This window comes from Mustela lutreola, chromosome 2 (assembly GCF_030435805.1).
Source record: "Mustela lutreola isolate mMusLut2 chromosome 2, mMusLut2.pri, whole genome shotgun sequence".
Lineage (NCBI taxonomy): Eukaryota > Metazoa > Chordata > Mammalia > Carnivora > Mustelidae > Mustela > Mustela lutreola.
Window position 1 is genome coordinate 91,630,914 of NC_081291.1, and position 16,342 is coordinate 91,647,255.

A 16,342-nucleotide genomic window follows, 5' to 3' on the forward strand; every position below is an offset into this window, starting at 1 on the left:
GCTGTGTTGGCCCTGGGGAAGGTGTTGTATAGGGTTAGACTGTGAAGCATTGCTGCGTCCGGAAGCTCAAGTGTTGCTGGGACTTCCTTCTCTCAGAGTCTCTTCTCACGGTGCCAAGATGGCTGCCATCTGCTCCACACTTTCATTCCATTCTCGCAGCCATCTCAAGGGAAAACAGTTCCTCTCACAGTTTCAGAGAAGTCCCAGGCTGAAGTCTCATTGGTTCTGATGGGTCACATGCTCTTCCTCCACAAACACCGAGAGGAGTATCTGAATCTGATTGGCCAGGCCTGGGTCACATGACCACTTCCAAGACCTGGGTGAGGTCCAAGAAAATCAGGGCTGTTAACATTGGGCGGGCAGGAGAGATTTTGGTTTTGGGCCCTCACGCTCCAATATTTGTGGAGAGTTGTTACTCAAATGGCTATGATTCTCTGTGGAATGGTAAAAGAACTGGGTCTGCTTTATCTTCTCAAGGAGAAGGCTGGCTTTGTGTTCAGCTTTTAATGCGTCTTGGATGAATAGGCTTGTTGGGGGTTGGACGCGAGCCAGTCGTGCGTCACCGTCCCCACCAACACAGCCTCATTGATAGGAACGATGGTGTCAGAGCAAGTCTCTTGGGTGCGATACCCTTTGGCCACACACTTACCCAGGCTGGTGGTCCCTGAACCTGTTGACCGGAATCACCTCAGGAACCGTGTTCGCCCTTTGGTAAAACCCAGCTCTGATCCCCTCCTGCCTCTGCTTAAAAATTCACCGTGGAATTTTACCACAATTTTTTAAAAAGGGGGAAACAAAGCAACAACAACAAAGAACCCTGCGTTAGTGTCCCATCCTTCTACCCTACTCCTATTTTTTTCCTCCTTTAGAGGCAGTGTAAGAGATAAGCTTAATGTACTTTTGCTGATTAGTAGTAACTTCCAGGGCTCTAAATAGTGGGCTCCGTGCTGCAGCTTGTTGATTTGTCAGTTTTAGTTACCATCTGCGGGCGTCCGACTTGGAAGATGAGATTTTAATCTCTTTCCTCCCTCTGTCCCCCCACACACTCCCCTTTCCAAACACTTCCTTTCCTCCCAACAGAGCCATGGTGTAGTCGGTATATGGCATTCACGTGATCCTGATCGCGGCTGTGGAAGTGCTTCACACTGGAGCCGTCCAGAAAACTACCATTCCTTTCCTTTGTGTGGTAGAACGCATTCTTTGGTCATTTCTGACAGGGGCATGGGAGGTCAATTGAGACTTATGTTTAAATAAAATCAATCCACCGTGTCTCCCACTGTGCGTGGGATAAAGTTCCAATGCCTTACCCTGCACACGTGCCTCCCTTTCTTCCATCCCCCGCCTGCCCCCCGCCCCCGCCTGCTGTTTCTTGCTCATGCTCCTCCCTCTGCTGCTAATGCCCTTGCAGCTCTGTCTGGGGGAAATGTGCAAATCCCCTTTCTTGGCCGCGTGCTTAGATGACGCTTTGGGTGGTCTTCACGGTTGTGTGTGTGTTGCACACGCAGTGTGTATACTGAGGTCTTGGTATTTTTTCATGTGACATTACACTTTACTGCTTGAGTTTAAATCTTGGTTCTGCCATTTCCTAACTCTGTGGCCTCAGGCAAGCTACCTTTGTGCCTCAGTTCTCCTCTTTGTAAAATGCAAAGTACAGCAATAGCGCTGCCTGCTAAGGTTGTTAGCGATTGCACAAATTGATGGAATGGAAGCATTTATAATAGTGTCTGCCACATACTAAATTGCCATCTGCCCTCTACTTCCCTCTCCCTCACAAAGACAGACTTGGGTGGGTTCTAGTCACCAGGGCCCAGAATAGCTCTTGGCAAATTAAGTCTCCAGGGGCTGGGCTGGGCACCTAAATGAGTGATGCGGCCCGGTGTGATTCAGGCACAGGGGTGCTGGGGACTGGAAGGGGCAATCTCTTTCTGAGGGGCATCTCCTACTCCACTTCCAGGCGGGTGTCAGGTAGGAATGAGGGCCCCGGGTTGTCAGATTATCAGATTCTTTTCCTTTACGAGAAGTTTTGAGAATCCACTTCTTTTTTTAATGGGTTTTTCTGGCATTCAGTACACACAGTATAGACCGAAGGCACTAAGCCTACTGGCCCACAGGTTGCTGGTCTGCGGCCCAATTCTCATTTTGCAAAATAGGTCCAGAGAGACAATGTGATCTGCCTTGGTTCACACACCAACTGATTGGGCACTCTGTTATCTCATTTGTCTGGTTGGGGACTGGAGGTGGGAGGTGTGGGAGGAGGATGGCTAGTGCTGGCACTGCCTCCCACGGTGGGGACTTGGGATCAGTCATGCGTGCCAGCGCATTTGCAAAGTCTCTGCCTACACTGCGTAACAGGTTGCACCTTCCATTCTTGTCAGCCCCACCTGCCTCAGAGAGATCTCCCTGGTGTTTTTTTTAAATGGGATGTGGGTCCCTTTTTATGCCAGGTGTTGGTAGGGGGAGGATTGGGTGCATTTACCGAGCATCTGCTGGGTGTCCAGGAACTGGTGGTAGTTTTACATTTGCATTCTCCTTTATTCCTTCTAACTGCCCTCCCTATGAGATGCAAAGTAGCTATTTAACTGGCAATAAAAATGATTAATAAAGAAGTTAGCTGATTAGAGCCTCACAAAGGTTTGGATGGGATTGGATTTATCATATATATATATATATGAATATATATATATATTCATTCATTCCCAGGCTTCAGACAATGTGCTACCTCCTACATATTGGCAGTTAACTCTGAAAGAAGCTTGGTGGGGCTTTGCGAGTCCCTGGATGGCCTTATGCACTGGTGCGTCTTTCTCTGGAGGACAAAGCTCGTGATGTTCATCTTTAGAAGCTGTAGCAGGTGGCTGTGGGCCTGGCTAGATAGAAGAGAAGCCAGAGAAGATGATGAAGATGACGACAATACAGGCCTGGGGGAAGGGACCAAAGCCAGTGTCAGCAGTGGGCTGGGGCTCAGGACCTGAGAAACTGACGTCCAAGGCAAAGGCGGTATCATCATATGTTGGGGGCTTGGCATCCTTTTCAAAACCATCTAGCAAGCCCTGGCACCATATGATAGAGGGGAATGAAATAGAAGTGAGGAGAGCCTCCTTCACTCCTGTGAGCCATCCCATTGGCCCAGGAGGCCCCCACTATCCGATGTTTAGAGATTTTAGATGGTTACTTGGGAAATGGGCCCTTTGCTGCTGGTGGAGCTCATGCGGGCACTATCAGCAGGGTGGCTGTTTGGTCTTGGGACAGCCCCACAGCTAGTGTTCATGTTTTGTTCCTTCTCAGAGTATCCATTTCCCCTTTTAAATGCAAGCCTCTCCCTCTGCCACCAACCCCCCCCCCCCCCCCACCACCAAACATGCAAATGCTGAAGGGAAAGGAGTAGAGGGGTGGAAGCTCTGGGAAGTACTGATCCAACCCTTCAGCAGGTCTTCCTAGACATTGAGCTAAAGTCCCTTTAAAAAAAAAAAATTATTTATTTGACAGACAGAGATCACAAGTAGGCAGAGAGGCAGGCAGAGAGAGAGAGGAAGGGAAGCAGGCTGCCCGCCGAGCAGAGAGCCCAATGCCGGGCACTATCCCAGGGCCCTGGGGTCATGACCTGAGCCGAAGGCAGAGGCCTTAACCCGCTGAGCCACCCAGGTGCCCCTAAAGTCCTTCTTTATAATTGTATTTCCTCCTTGTAAAGTCCGTGGATCTGGGTTTGTTGACTTTCACAGCATGGTTAAGCTTGGAACGGCCCACCTGCCTGTTCCTCCCTTCCAGACTCTTACTGGGGGCCCAGGTTGCTCTAGCTGTCTCCAGGGTGGGTGGCCACCCTTATCTCTGCCATTCTTCACATTCCAGACTTCCAGCTTCTTTAAGGTTTTTTTTTTTTGGAAACCCCAAGCCTCTCCTTCTCTACTCTCTGCTGAATATGGCTCTTTGGCTAGGGGCTGGGTGTTTCCTCTCCCTCCCCCCAAGAGACCATTTGCACTTCTGGCTTCTGTGTAGATGTTACCCCTCTGGATGTTTTTTGCAAGTCTCTCTCTTGCCGCTCCCTCACGCCTTACCTGGCCTGATGAGGTTTTCCGCCGCTGGGTTCCGCAGCACCAGTTTTACCTTTCTCATCCTGGCACAAACTTTTCTGGAATGGGCTATAATGCCTGCCTCACCCACCAGACTGGAAGAGCCCTGGAGACAGGCACCAAACCCAAGGCCCAGCACAGGGTCTGGCATGTGGGAAGTTTCCACTCAGTGTTTAATGTGGACTAAATCATATGATTAAGGACCCCCTGGGAGTATAGGGAATGGGGCCATCATTATGGACTGAAGCTGCCAGGGGTGTCTTCCTCTGAGGACCCAGATGGAGCTTTTAAATCAAAACCTAAGGGATGCCTGGGTGGCTCAGTCGGTTAAGCATCTGCCTTCAGCTCAGGTCATGATCCCTGGGTCTTGGGATTGAGCCCCACTTTGGGCTCCTTGCTCAGTGGGGAGTCTGCTTCTCCCTCTCCCTCTGCCCCTCCCCTGCTTGTGTGCATGTGCTCTCTGTCAAATAAATTTAAAAAATCTTAAAACCCTTTCTTAGTAGTCACTAGTCACACTTATTTTTAAAATCTAAATAGATTTATTTAAAATTAAACAAATTAGAAACACATTTCCTCAGTGCCAGCCAGTTTTAAGTCCTCAATAGCCAGATGTGGCCAGTGCCTACTGTACTGGGCAGTGCAAGTGATAGAACATTCCCAGTATCTCAGAATGTTTCAGATGGTGCTGCTCTAGACACTGTCTTGTAGAAGTCTTAATTTCAGGGCCTGAAGGTTGTGTGCAGGCCCCCCTTGGTGCTTTTGGTTAGGGGAAGTAGATTTTCGTGGATTCCTTCTGATGTGTGAACTGTGTCCTCATTTTCTCCTCGGTGCAGGATGCTCGTCAGAAGTTCCGTTCTGTTCTGGTGGAAGCAACGGTGAAACTCGACGAGCTGGTGAAGAAAATCGGCAAAGCTGTGGAGGACTCGAAACCCTACTGGGAGGCACGGAGAGTGGCGAGGCAGGTGAGGTACCCTGCAGATCGTCTGCCCTTCCTGCTGCCCCAAACCAGGTCTGGGGTGCATCTTCTGACTTCCGTGTCCACCGCCAGAGGGTAGAAGCGTGAGCCCCTGGGATGCGGATGCAGAAGGACCGTGACTTTGTAACCATCTGCATATGAAGACAGCCTTTATTTTCCCCTCCCCCCATAAGCTGCTCCATTCCAGCTCTTGATGCTGTTAATAGAGTGTGGGCGGTGGCATTTGGAGGACCCTGTGAGTGGGTGCCGAGTTGGTGCCCAGATCCAGTCCCCAGGCAGCTGGGCCGTCTTGTGCGGTGTGGGACCTAGTTCTGGCTTCCCAGTGTATCTTCCTTCTCACTACTGATGTGGTACCGTGTTGTGCTTATGTCCCTCCCAGCCTCTGATAGCAAGGTCCCATGAACAGGGGGAGGAAAAGACCCCCACCCCCACAACTTAACATCCAGCAGGCCTCGGGGCTGGGGACTTTCGCATACCTTTGCCCACCCTAGCCTCCTAGTCCTGCGTCTCTTTAGTGTGACTCCCCACCTCAAGCAGACCTGAGCAAGGGGTCCAGAGTATGGGTTCTGTCCCTGGTGTGTGTTTGTGTTGGAAGCTGTGGTCTCTACTGGTATAAAAGTGTGAGTGACAGGTGTTTGAGCACCTGCTGTTCACAGGCAGGTGGTTGGGTGTTGAATGGGAGATCACGGGAGGGTGAACGCTTGGGCGGTGAAGCCCCAGAAATTGAGGAATGTGTTCAGGTCAGACCCATCGAGGGTCAGGGCCAGGAGTTGGGCATTCTTCCCCTTTGCCCTGTCTCCATGCACCTCTCTAGTTTCTCATCCTGGGATTCCCCTTGATGCTTTTGGTGGTTCTGGTGAGGTCCTAGGTATGTTTTTGGGTTTCACACTGTGAGCCCTGACTGAGATTTCTGTTCGGAACCTGCCGGATATGTTGCCTTATTCCTAGACAGAATGGCTGCCTGAACCCTGCCTCTTTCCCTGGCCAGCTGAGCGGGGTTGTACCACATCAAAGTGCCAATTATTCATTGGTCTGCAACCAGCTCTGAGCAGCCACCCCCACTTTCTACCTTCTCTGGGCCCCGCCCAGGCCTCTGGCTTTCCAGGGAGATGGAAAGGTGCTGGCCGGTCCCCAGAAGCTCCAGAACCCCAAGGTGCTGTCTATCAAAAATGCCTGTGGCCCACTAGCCTTTCAGGCACACCCCAAGTTGGGGATGTGTTGTTCGCCTTACTCCCCTACCCCTCGCCGCCATGTGGCCCAGAGTAGAAGTATTCTTGAAGTAAAATTGCAGAATGAAGGGTTTGGGTTGGGTTTGAGGAGAAATTTTGAAAATTTAATGTAAGCATTGATGAATACTGAGCAGGTTATAAACTCTCTTTTCCTGAAAGTCTTTAACACTTGAATTTATTGCCCTCTGCCTTTTTGGAGCCCACAGATATTTGTTAAAACCATCCACATGCTCAGGTCTCGGGATGATTAAGAGTGGATTATTAAAGCAAGCCTTCCCTTGGAGTTGTGGTAGACATTTTCCCACCTGGTCCCCGGAGCTTAGGTTTCAGCACAAACCTGGCTAAAGGATCTCTGCATTCAGGGGCCGGTGGAGGTTGACCCATCAGGTCACCAGCCCCAGCTGGTGGGACGTGTCCACCTTTGGCTGTACTCCTGTCACATGCGCTCTTAACTCAGAATCTTTGAACTTTCTGGTCCCTCTGCTTGTCCCTGTCTTAACCCTTGAACCTGTGTGGTCTACTCTCTTTGTCTTCAGGTTTCTGCTCCAGTGTCACTGTATCAGCAAGGCCTTCCTGGGCTACCATTGACATAACTGCCACTTGCCATCTTTAGCACCCCAGTCCCTCATTCCTTGATTGGCCATTTCTCCATAGCACTCTCTCCAGCTGACTTGTTATTGTTTACTTGTTTATAGTAGCGCAGCTCTGGGAGGAATACCCGCACAGATGCGTGGATGATGAGTTGGCAGGCCACCAGAAGAGCCTGTGCTCCTCCTGGCCTGCCTCTGGTGTTCTGAGCGTTTCCTCCATTGTCCCTTGACTCCCAGCTTACCTGCATGTGGCTGTGTGACCAGAGGGGTAGGAACACGGGTGGCAAATCCAGCTTTGTCTGGGTGGGGTTCCTTTAAATCTTATATGCTGGGTTGTCTGTGACACATATGGGATAGATTTCACACCACTCTCTTCTGTTCTGTACCCAAATCCTCTTTGATGGGGAAAGAGGTGGGAGGGAGCTGGCTTGGCAGGGTCCTGCTGCTGGGCGTCTGCGAACTGTGGCATTACTCCTTCCTCTCGTCCCTTCTTGTGGCTGGTGAGGACAATGATCGTGACAGTCGTGGAGTTCTGTGGGTGAGCCACTGAGTCATCAGGTCTCTGGAGATTATACCCAGACCCTGGGGATGACTGACTCACTCTCAGCTAGCAGAGGCCAAGATGACTGTTAAGGGAACCGCTGCCTTCTTGCAGGTGGGGCAGGAAGAAGAAGGGCGGGGAAGGCCCAGAGTGACCCCTGCCCCTCAACCCCAAGGGACCTTGTTGGTCTGTAGCCGAGGAACTGGAAGGACGCTCAAAGGCTAAGGCTGGGTGCGGATGTCCCATTTTGTCTGTGCACACGGCGGGCTGTTTGGGCTTGGGCCAGGTGGCGAGTCTGTTTGTGCACCCGCATCCTCTGACCTTCCTGATGGTGAAGGGGGTGGGGCACCCCTCCAGCGGCTGCCAAGTGGGCCTTCCTGTTTTCTTCCTCTCTTTTATTCCCACCCCCTTCCTGTCTGTATTTACGGACCCTCTGGCTCTGTACAGCAGGGATGGTCTCTGAGAGCTGGCCTGCTGAGCATCTGCTCCACGTGTGTATCATGCACGGAACCTGCACTCCCAGAGCCCCTGCACCCTTGTCTGTGCGACGGGGATGGTTTATGGGAGCAGCCCTGGCTCTCTCGTGATATTGCCTTTGGATTTAACTGAGGTATAATGTGTGTTTGACCACAGACTCCCTGCATAAGCTTAGGTTTCAGCTCTGAAAAAACCTTTGTCATAGAAAATTTTGAAAAGAAACGAAATGAAGAAAATAAGTTCCTGTTGTCTTCTGTTAGTATTTGATGTTTATCTCCTATTGTTATTATTATTTTTTTTAAATAAGAGCTCATCCCGTAGTGGTGGTTTTATATTGTCTGAATGCCAGTGTCCATCCATCCAGAGTCCCAGTGGAGAGGGGGACTTAAAGAGCTTGGTTTTCCAGGAGATTACGAAGGTTTATAATTGTTGGGCCAATAGAACTTCTATTTGCTTATCAAAATTTCACTAACTTTATTATTCCTGGTGTCATGTCAGATCAGGAATGAGTCAGATCCAGTCCTGTGAGGGTGAAAATGCAGCCCAAATTCTCCCAAGAGGAGGTAGAATCCAGCCCCCACAACGGCCAGCTGGGGTGGGGACAGGGAACTGGCTTTGATGGGTTTGAGGGTTTTTGTCCTTGAGCTGGCACTTGTTTGTAAGGCTCTGTCAGCCCATGTGGCCTTCAGTGTGTGGCGGGGGATATTCTGGCAAGGGGGTGGAGCTGTGTGACTCAGTAAAGCCTGAACAGCCAGAGTGTTTCTTGGTTGCTTTGCTCCCTGGGCTCTAACTTGTCTAGCAATGACCCTGAGCCTGTCATTTTTAGCGCTGCCACTCTCCATGCTTAGTATTACTATTTTTTAAAGAGGTGTGGAAACTGTACAGAACATACATTTTGCCATCTGAGCCATTTGCAAATGTGGAATCCCGCAGTATCAAGTACATTCATGTCATGGGCCCATCGCCACTGCCTTCCATCTCCAGAACTTTCTCGTCTTCCCAAACTGCAGCTCCATACTTACGAGATGTCCATGCCCCATTCCCTCCAATTCCTGTCCTTGACAACCATGGTTCTACTTTCTGTCCCTGTGAATAAGTACCCCATGGAAATGGAATCAGGCAGTATCTGTCCTTCTGTGACTCGCTTATTTCTCTTTGCCTAACATCTCCTGGGTTCGTCCATGTTGAAGCATGTGTTAAAATTTCATTCCTTTTTAAGAGGACCCACCACATTTTGTTCGTTCATCCATTGATGAACATTTGGGCAACTCTCGTTGGTTTTACATGGTTGCAGTGTGTCAGAGGACTTTGCAAGTCTGAAGAGTGACAGAAATGCAAAATAGGGTTACTCCGTGCTAGATGTTGCCTGTTTTGTGTTTATGGGGCTATGTAAGTCTGTGCCCCACATGTAAGCTCCTTCAGGGAAGTAAGGTGAGTGGGAAGGCATTTGAAACTTGTGGAGTGACTTAGCTGTAGGACAACTGGCAAAGCCTGGCCTCTGAGCCAGGGGCTATTGGCTCTGAATCCTAACTGAGATTATTTTTTTGGACACCAGAGGGGAGGAGCACTTCCTGGCTCTTTTTTTTTTTTTTTTTTTAATTTATTTATTTTTTTCAGCGTAACAGTATTCATTGTTTTTGCACCACACCCAGTGCTCCATGCAATCCATGCCCTCTCTAATACCCACCACCTGGTTCCCCCAACCTCCCCTAAGGCACTACCCCCCCTACCCTGCCCCTTCAAAACTCTCAGATTATTTTTCAGAGTCCATAGTCTCTCATGGTTCACCTCCCCTTCCAATATCCCTCAACTCCCTTCTCCTCTCCATCTCCCCTTGTCCTCCATTCTATTTGCTATGCTCCACAAATAAGTGAAACCATACAATAATTGACTCTCTCTGCTTGACTTACTTCACTCAACATAATCTCTTCCAGTCCCGTCCATGTTGCTACAAAAGTTGGGTATTCATCCTTTCTGATGGAGGCATAATACTCCATAGTGTATATGGATCACATCTTCCTTATCTGTTTGTCCGTTGAAGGGCATCTTGGTTCTTTCCACAGTTTGGCAACTGTGACCATTGCTGCTATAAACATTGGGGTACAGGATGGCCCATCTTTTCACTACATCTGTATCTTTGGGGTAAATACCCAGTAGTGCAATTGCAGGGTCATAGGGAAGTTCTATTTTTAATTTCTTGAGGAATCTCCACACTGTTCTCCAAAGTGGCTGCACCAACTTGCATTCCCATCAATAGTGTAGGAGGGTTCCCCTTTCTCCCCATCCTCTCCAACACATGTTGTTTCCTGTCTTGTTAATTTTGGCCATTCTAACTGGTGTAAGGTGGTATCTCAATGTGGTTTTAATTTGAATCTCCCTGATGGCTAGTGATGATGAACATTTTTTCATGTGTCTGATAGCCATTTGTATTTTAATAGCCATGGGACTTTGATGGGTTATGGAACCTCTGTGCCTTAGTTTCTTCATCTATAAAATGGAGTCATTTATGTCCTCTTTTGCTGGGACATAAACCACCCCAAACTTAGTGGCTTAAAACCCTTATTGAGCTCATGATTTTGCTGGGCAGTTTTTTTTTGTTTGTTTTGTTTTTTTACTTCAGGCGTTGCTGATGTCATGCATATGTCATCAGTTGGTGGGTTGGCTGGGGGCTGGCTGATCTCCCATGGCTTTATATGTCAGGCACTTGGCCCGTGGTCAGCTAAGACTTCCCCGGGTGACTAGACCACATGTGTCTCATCCAACAGGCCAACGAGGGAGTCTTCACGTGGTATGGGGATTCCAGGAATAAAAAGGACAAGCCCTTTTCAAGCCTCTGCCCATGTCACATTTGTTCATGTCTTATTGGGTAGAGTAAGTCAGTCCAGACTCAAGAGGTGGGGGGAAGAACTGCAAGGTGCCCGCAAAGTATTGTAGCCATTTCTGCGACTTAACCACAGTGATAAAACTAACACTTGTAAAGCATTTGGATCAAAGAAAAAGAATCTAAGTTGTTATTCCAGATGTACTTTGCTATCAAATATTGTGTTTCTATGGTGAATCTGCTGCCTTAAAAACAAAACAAAGACCACGGCACTAGAGACTGCTGGATGGCAGAGGCAGGCCTGTGCCGGCCAAGAGGAGACATGTCAAATGTCAAGAATTTGAGGACAGGAGGGTGTCCCCAGGTACCTGAGTAAGTACTGAATTTCTTATGGGGGTAAAGTGTGCCGGAGGCTCACAAATGATGAGGGGGAGGGGTATCTGATGGACTTCTCCACTGATCGCAAGCACTCTGAGCCCTGTCAGACAATAATGTGGTAAGGGCCTTCAGTAATGGAGAGTCCTGTTTTCCATGAAATGAGACAGGTCAAGTGCATCAGATAATCCCTTGAGTTCTTATGTTAATCATAGAGTCACAGAATGTTGTAGGCTTTCTTTGTTGGGAAATTCTAGACATTGGTTTCGTTTGCAGAAGGCCCTCTGTAAGTGGAGGAGGAGAGGGCTAGGTTCCACAAAGTTGGGACATAAACTCAAGTATATGTCGGGCATGGGTTATTACTTTGTTTACCTGTTTGGGTATTTTTTTTTTCCCTCTGAATTTATCATTTTCTTTTACTCAATAGATATTTACTGGGTTTCTACTCATTGTCAGGCCCTGTTTTAGCCACTTGTTGAGAACAGAACAAAGAGCCTAACTGTGGAGCAGGCATTCCACTCTTAGTCTCATAAAGGAATGTGGGGTGGCGTGTTTTGGGCAAAAGTAGAATCTTGGTACTGATATTTAACGTGTGGGTCCCCTGCCATTTGAGATATAGAGCAAGACTGTGGATTACAGTGGGCTAGTGGATTGGTGAGTTGAAGTGTTTCTCAAAGTATTTTCTAAGTATCTCCCCTTTGTGCTGGCCATTGTGGAGCATAAAATGTCTGTATCCTCCAGGAACCCCTTCAGCACGTACAAGCAAGGTAGTTTTAGGACATAGGTAGTCTGTTGTCATTATTCACGAATTAGAGAGGCGTTCTATTGAGACATTGCTCCTAGGGGAACTAGAGTGTCGGGATCCTGAGAGCCTCTGGTCACATTTTCATCAACTGATCCATACATAACCTTCTTTCACGTACGTTTGTCTTTAAAGACACCTTATTTAGGGGCGTCTGGGTGGTTCAGTCAGTTGAGTGACAGATTCTTCATTTCAGCTCAGGTCATGAGCTCAGGGTGGTGAGATCAAGCCCCGTGTCAGGCTCCATGCTCAATGTGGAGCCTGCCTGAGATTCTCTCTCCCTCTCCCCCTGTGTGTGTGTATGATCTCTCTCTCTCTCTCAAATAAATAAGTAAATCTTAAAAAATATAAAGACAAGCCCTTTTCAAGCCTCTGCCTTATTTATTATATATTTCTTACAAGTAACTAGTTATGTATGGTATTTCCTTATAATAAGACACTAGCCAAGGAGGTTCGAACATTTTCCTAACCTGGGGTGACATCATACATTTGTCGCCTTTCAGCATCACACAGTGTTGCCCACTGTGCTTTTTTAACTGGTCACCATCTCCCATGCTTTGATAACAGATGGAGTCTGCAGATTAGCCACTTTTCTGTGGCTTCCTCATGCACTGACTATGGACTTGACTTTAGCACTTACTAGAGCAGCCGCTTGTGGGGATCTGCAAATTTCCTCCTCCTTTTTCTGGATGTTCCGCATTGTTGATTCACTAACATTAAACTCATGGCCAACAGCACCGTGACTCACGCCTGAATGAAGCTTCCGTAAAACACATATTTTTTCCATACGGCACATACATCGTAGCCTTCTTGCACTTTGGAACACTAGCCAGCACTTCAGCACCAGGCTTGGGGGCCAATTTGAGCAGCTGAATCTGACAAAAAGCACAGAAATGTGAGAAATGTGGCACTGAGTAGACAGGGATGGGCAGTTGTTTCCTGGGTGAGACCTTCAACAGGAAGGCAGAGAGTTGCCTTGTTAGGCTGTGGCTGGGAAGGCACACGTGGAGCGACTGAACTGCTTCGCTATGGTACTTGCTGTACTGTATTTATCCAGACACTGCAAGTGCTGTAAATACTGATTTGGGGGTTACAAAGAAGTTTTAGTGAGCAGGCAAATCTGTAAATCAGGAACCCGTGAATAATGGGGACTGTTTGTACTCACCCAAGGGGGAGGCTCATTTATTAGAGAACTGAACCCCACGGCCCCTGGGTAGACATCGTGTGGAAGAAGCCAGTGGGGTGAGGTCACTCTAGGGGGTGGGGGTGTGGGGGAAGCCTGGGCAGAAAGGCCCCCCGGAGCCCCAAAATGCAAGAGAGAGTCTGGGTAGAAAGAGGAAAGAGTCAAGATCTGAGGGGAAAGTCCATGTGGGTGTAACCTGGGATAAGTGTGTCAGCTCCAGGGTGGTGGAAAGGGAGCCTTATGGGAGCTGAAGGCCCAGATGGGGAAGGAGTGGTGGCCAGCTGAGGGAATACTGCCAGACTGGGCTGAGAAGCTGCAGAGAAACCACTGGGGGCTCTTCCGTGTGGGAAGTTACCTTGTTTAAGATGGTAATTAGACATGGTTGCTAAATATTGTGTCTTTGGTTAATGGCGGCACCATTGAGATCTACCTATGTCTTAGGCACCGTGTGTACTGCTGAGTGTGTGGATGGGTGGGGTGTGTCTTTCTCTTTCCTGTTCGTTCCCCTAGTACAGATGAGGAAACTGGTCTTGGAGCCCAGAGACCATCACTTGGGCCTTTGCATAAGCCCTTTTGGTGTCATGGCTTAATCTGAGAGGATGGGAAGGGAAGCTTTAACAGACTTCGTGGTTAACCAGTGGTCAAGAATGAGTCATAGGGAACTCCAGGGTTTTGACCTGGATACCCAGAATGCCAATAGGATGTGGACAGTGGGCACCCAGCTTTGGGAGAAGGTGGTGAGCTCGCCCTCCTGAATGTTAAAGCTGTCACGGGGTACCACAGTGGGAATGTCACAGACGAGGATGCAGGACCCGTTGGAGGTGGGGAGCTGGGAGTCAATATGGAGGTTACAGCTTACTGGGAGCCTGTTGTGTGGAGAGAATGGAGTCAGAGATTCAGGATGGAAGGAAGGAGGGAGAGGAGAGGAATTTGAGCAGTCTTTGTGGACCAGGCACTTTTCTAAATGCTTCACAAGCAGGAGGGAGGTCCTTTAAGTTCTGCAGGGCTGGAAAGTGAGGTTTAGAGAAGCTGAGTTCTTCAAGTGGCCCTCCATGTCCTTCCATATTGAGGATCTACAAGGTCCCCAGGCCTGTAGAGTTGTAGGTCCATTATGTACATGCTCTCATGTCTCCTTAGCAAACTTGAAGGTGGCATTCCTGTCACGATCAGATGGAGGGGATACTGAGTGAGGCTCGGCACCCCACATCACTCAACCTCGGGAGGAGAGGAGCAGAGATTTGAACTCGCGTCTGCCTGGTTCTGGATGCCGCCCAGTGCTTCCCCTTCCTGAGGCATCTTGTGACCACCGGAAAGCCTGAGCCACACCCTGACACGTCTTAGGGGGGCAGGTGGGAGCAGTCGTGGTTGTGGAGGGCTCAAAGGAAGAAATTGAGCTCATCTCTGTGGTAGTTTCCCTGCCTTTTCTGCCCTGGGGTGACTGTGAGGCTCTTTTTCCAAGCAGCCTGGGGCCCTTTGAAACTCCTTCCCCTGGTGGTGCGCCCTCCTAGTTCTCCTGGGACTTGAGCACAACCATCGTGCTCCTCCATGCATCCTCCATCGTGCCTCCCTTCCTCCCAGTCACTTTCATTTCCGCTGGGCCACTGGCCTGCCTGGGTGGCAGCTCTCACCTGGGACTCGGGTGAGGAGGTCCGGGTCAGTGACGTCCTTCCCCGTGGCCCTGAGCATGTTCCCACTGGGGGGCCCCAGGCCGGTTCCTGGGAACCGCGTCATCCCTGCTGCCCATGGTAAGGGCAGGCAGTGAGTGATGGGGCTCCTGTCCCAGAGCAGGGCCCCCGCTGATTTATGGCAAGAGAGGGCAATGGACGGTTAACTCTCCCTTGCCTGTAAGACTTTGTCCTGCCTTGTAGTCTTGCTTGGAGGTCGTGGCAAAGAAGCAGCTGCATTTTGGAAGCCTAGATGCCTGATCAAGTTGGAGTTAATGGAGGGGGTGTGGTTGGTGGCAGCTTCTGACCCAGGTCAGAGGCTCCTGACATGGGGGAGGTCTTGAGACTTCAATCTGGAGGGCTCACCTCGATGGAGCCTCTGCACTTCCTGCTTGGTTGGCCCTGCAGGGGGCATGGTCTGCTGGGGCTGGAGCAGGAGTGTTGTTGATCTTGAGGTTTTCTCTGCTGGCGGTGCACTGGGCCACTTGCTTTGACCCCTTCCTGCCTGGCTAGCAGTGGGCGATGGCCTGCAACAGGGTGTCAGCCAAACAGCATGGAGCTGGAGGTATTACTACCCCCCCATTACCTTGTAAGGTCGGGGTTTGTCAGGGTGGTTCCCTGTCCCTTGTCCCCTTTGCCTTTCACTGGGGCATGTCTAATGCCCAGTATGTGCCGCTTGGTGGGCCACATGCTGCCCGAAGCTGACAGACATGGTTTGTCACCGTAGTTTGGTGGTTAGTGGGGGATGTGGGGAGTTCTGTATCTGAAACTATGAGGCTCCTTGGATGTGTCTCTTCTTTTCTCTCCTTCCATCTTCAATAAAATGATTGCGTTATTAAGGATCATCCCTTCCTTCCCCCTCTGTAAACCAGCCTTGTTCCCCAGAAGGAGTGGCAGAATGACCAATTTCGCAGCTGAAGAAAATCAGAGTGCGGGGGGTGTATTTTTGTCACGAGTGTTGTCAACATGGCTAAGCCTTTCTATGCTGTCAGGTAGCCAGGTGTGTCCCCGACAGGTGGTGACATTTCTCTTGAGCTCTGTTGGCTTACCTTTCCATTCCCTCTCCTCACCTCGGGGATCCACCTTCTGCCCACCCTGCTTTCCTTCTTTTCTCTTCCATTTACCCCTCCCCTGCCCTCCCAGGGTGACTTCATATTCTACCTCCTTCCTTCTGTTAACATCTACCACAAAGAATTGGGTGGCCTTATTCACACTAAAAACTAGATGCGTGATAAGGCTTAGCTATTTACGGACTCTGGAACTTTGAGTAGTTCTGCTTTAGAAACCTTCTCCTGTCTTGGGATATTCTGCTTCCTGTTGTAGAATGCGGGTCCCTAGCTTGGTGTTTGTGGCCCAGCAGGAGCTTCTGGACAGGTGTGTGAAGGGATTGCACCCATTCCTGAAAGAGGGAAGTGCAGCAAGTTCAGGCGGTAGCCAGGGTGTTCGTGTGTGTGGTGGGATGCCCTTGTGGGGTATACATCAGAGCTAGGGGCAACAGATGGAATACAGGGTGTTCAGTGAAATTTGAATTTCCGATCATTTTTTTTCAAGGCTGTCTATGTCTCACACGATATTTGGGACTTACTAAAACTAAAAAAAATTGTTATGCACCTGAAA

General features: G+C 49.5%; 1 protein-coding gene across 1 annotated transcript in view; it reads left to right on the forward strand.

Moving 5' to 3' along the window:
- The window catches only part of SH3BP5 (SH3 domain binding protein 5), a 72,896-nt gene that overhangs the window by 21,112 nt on the left and 35,442 nt on the right, over positions 1 to 16,342 (forward strand). Inside the window, exon 3 of the mRNA XM_059162578.1 lies at positions 4,901 to 5,029. Coding sequence (XP_059018561.1) covers positions 4,901 to 5,029 — 129 coding nt within the window. The remainder of the gene's footprint in view (positions 1 to 4,900; positions 5,030 to 16,342) is intronic.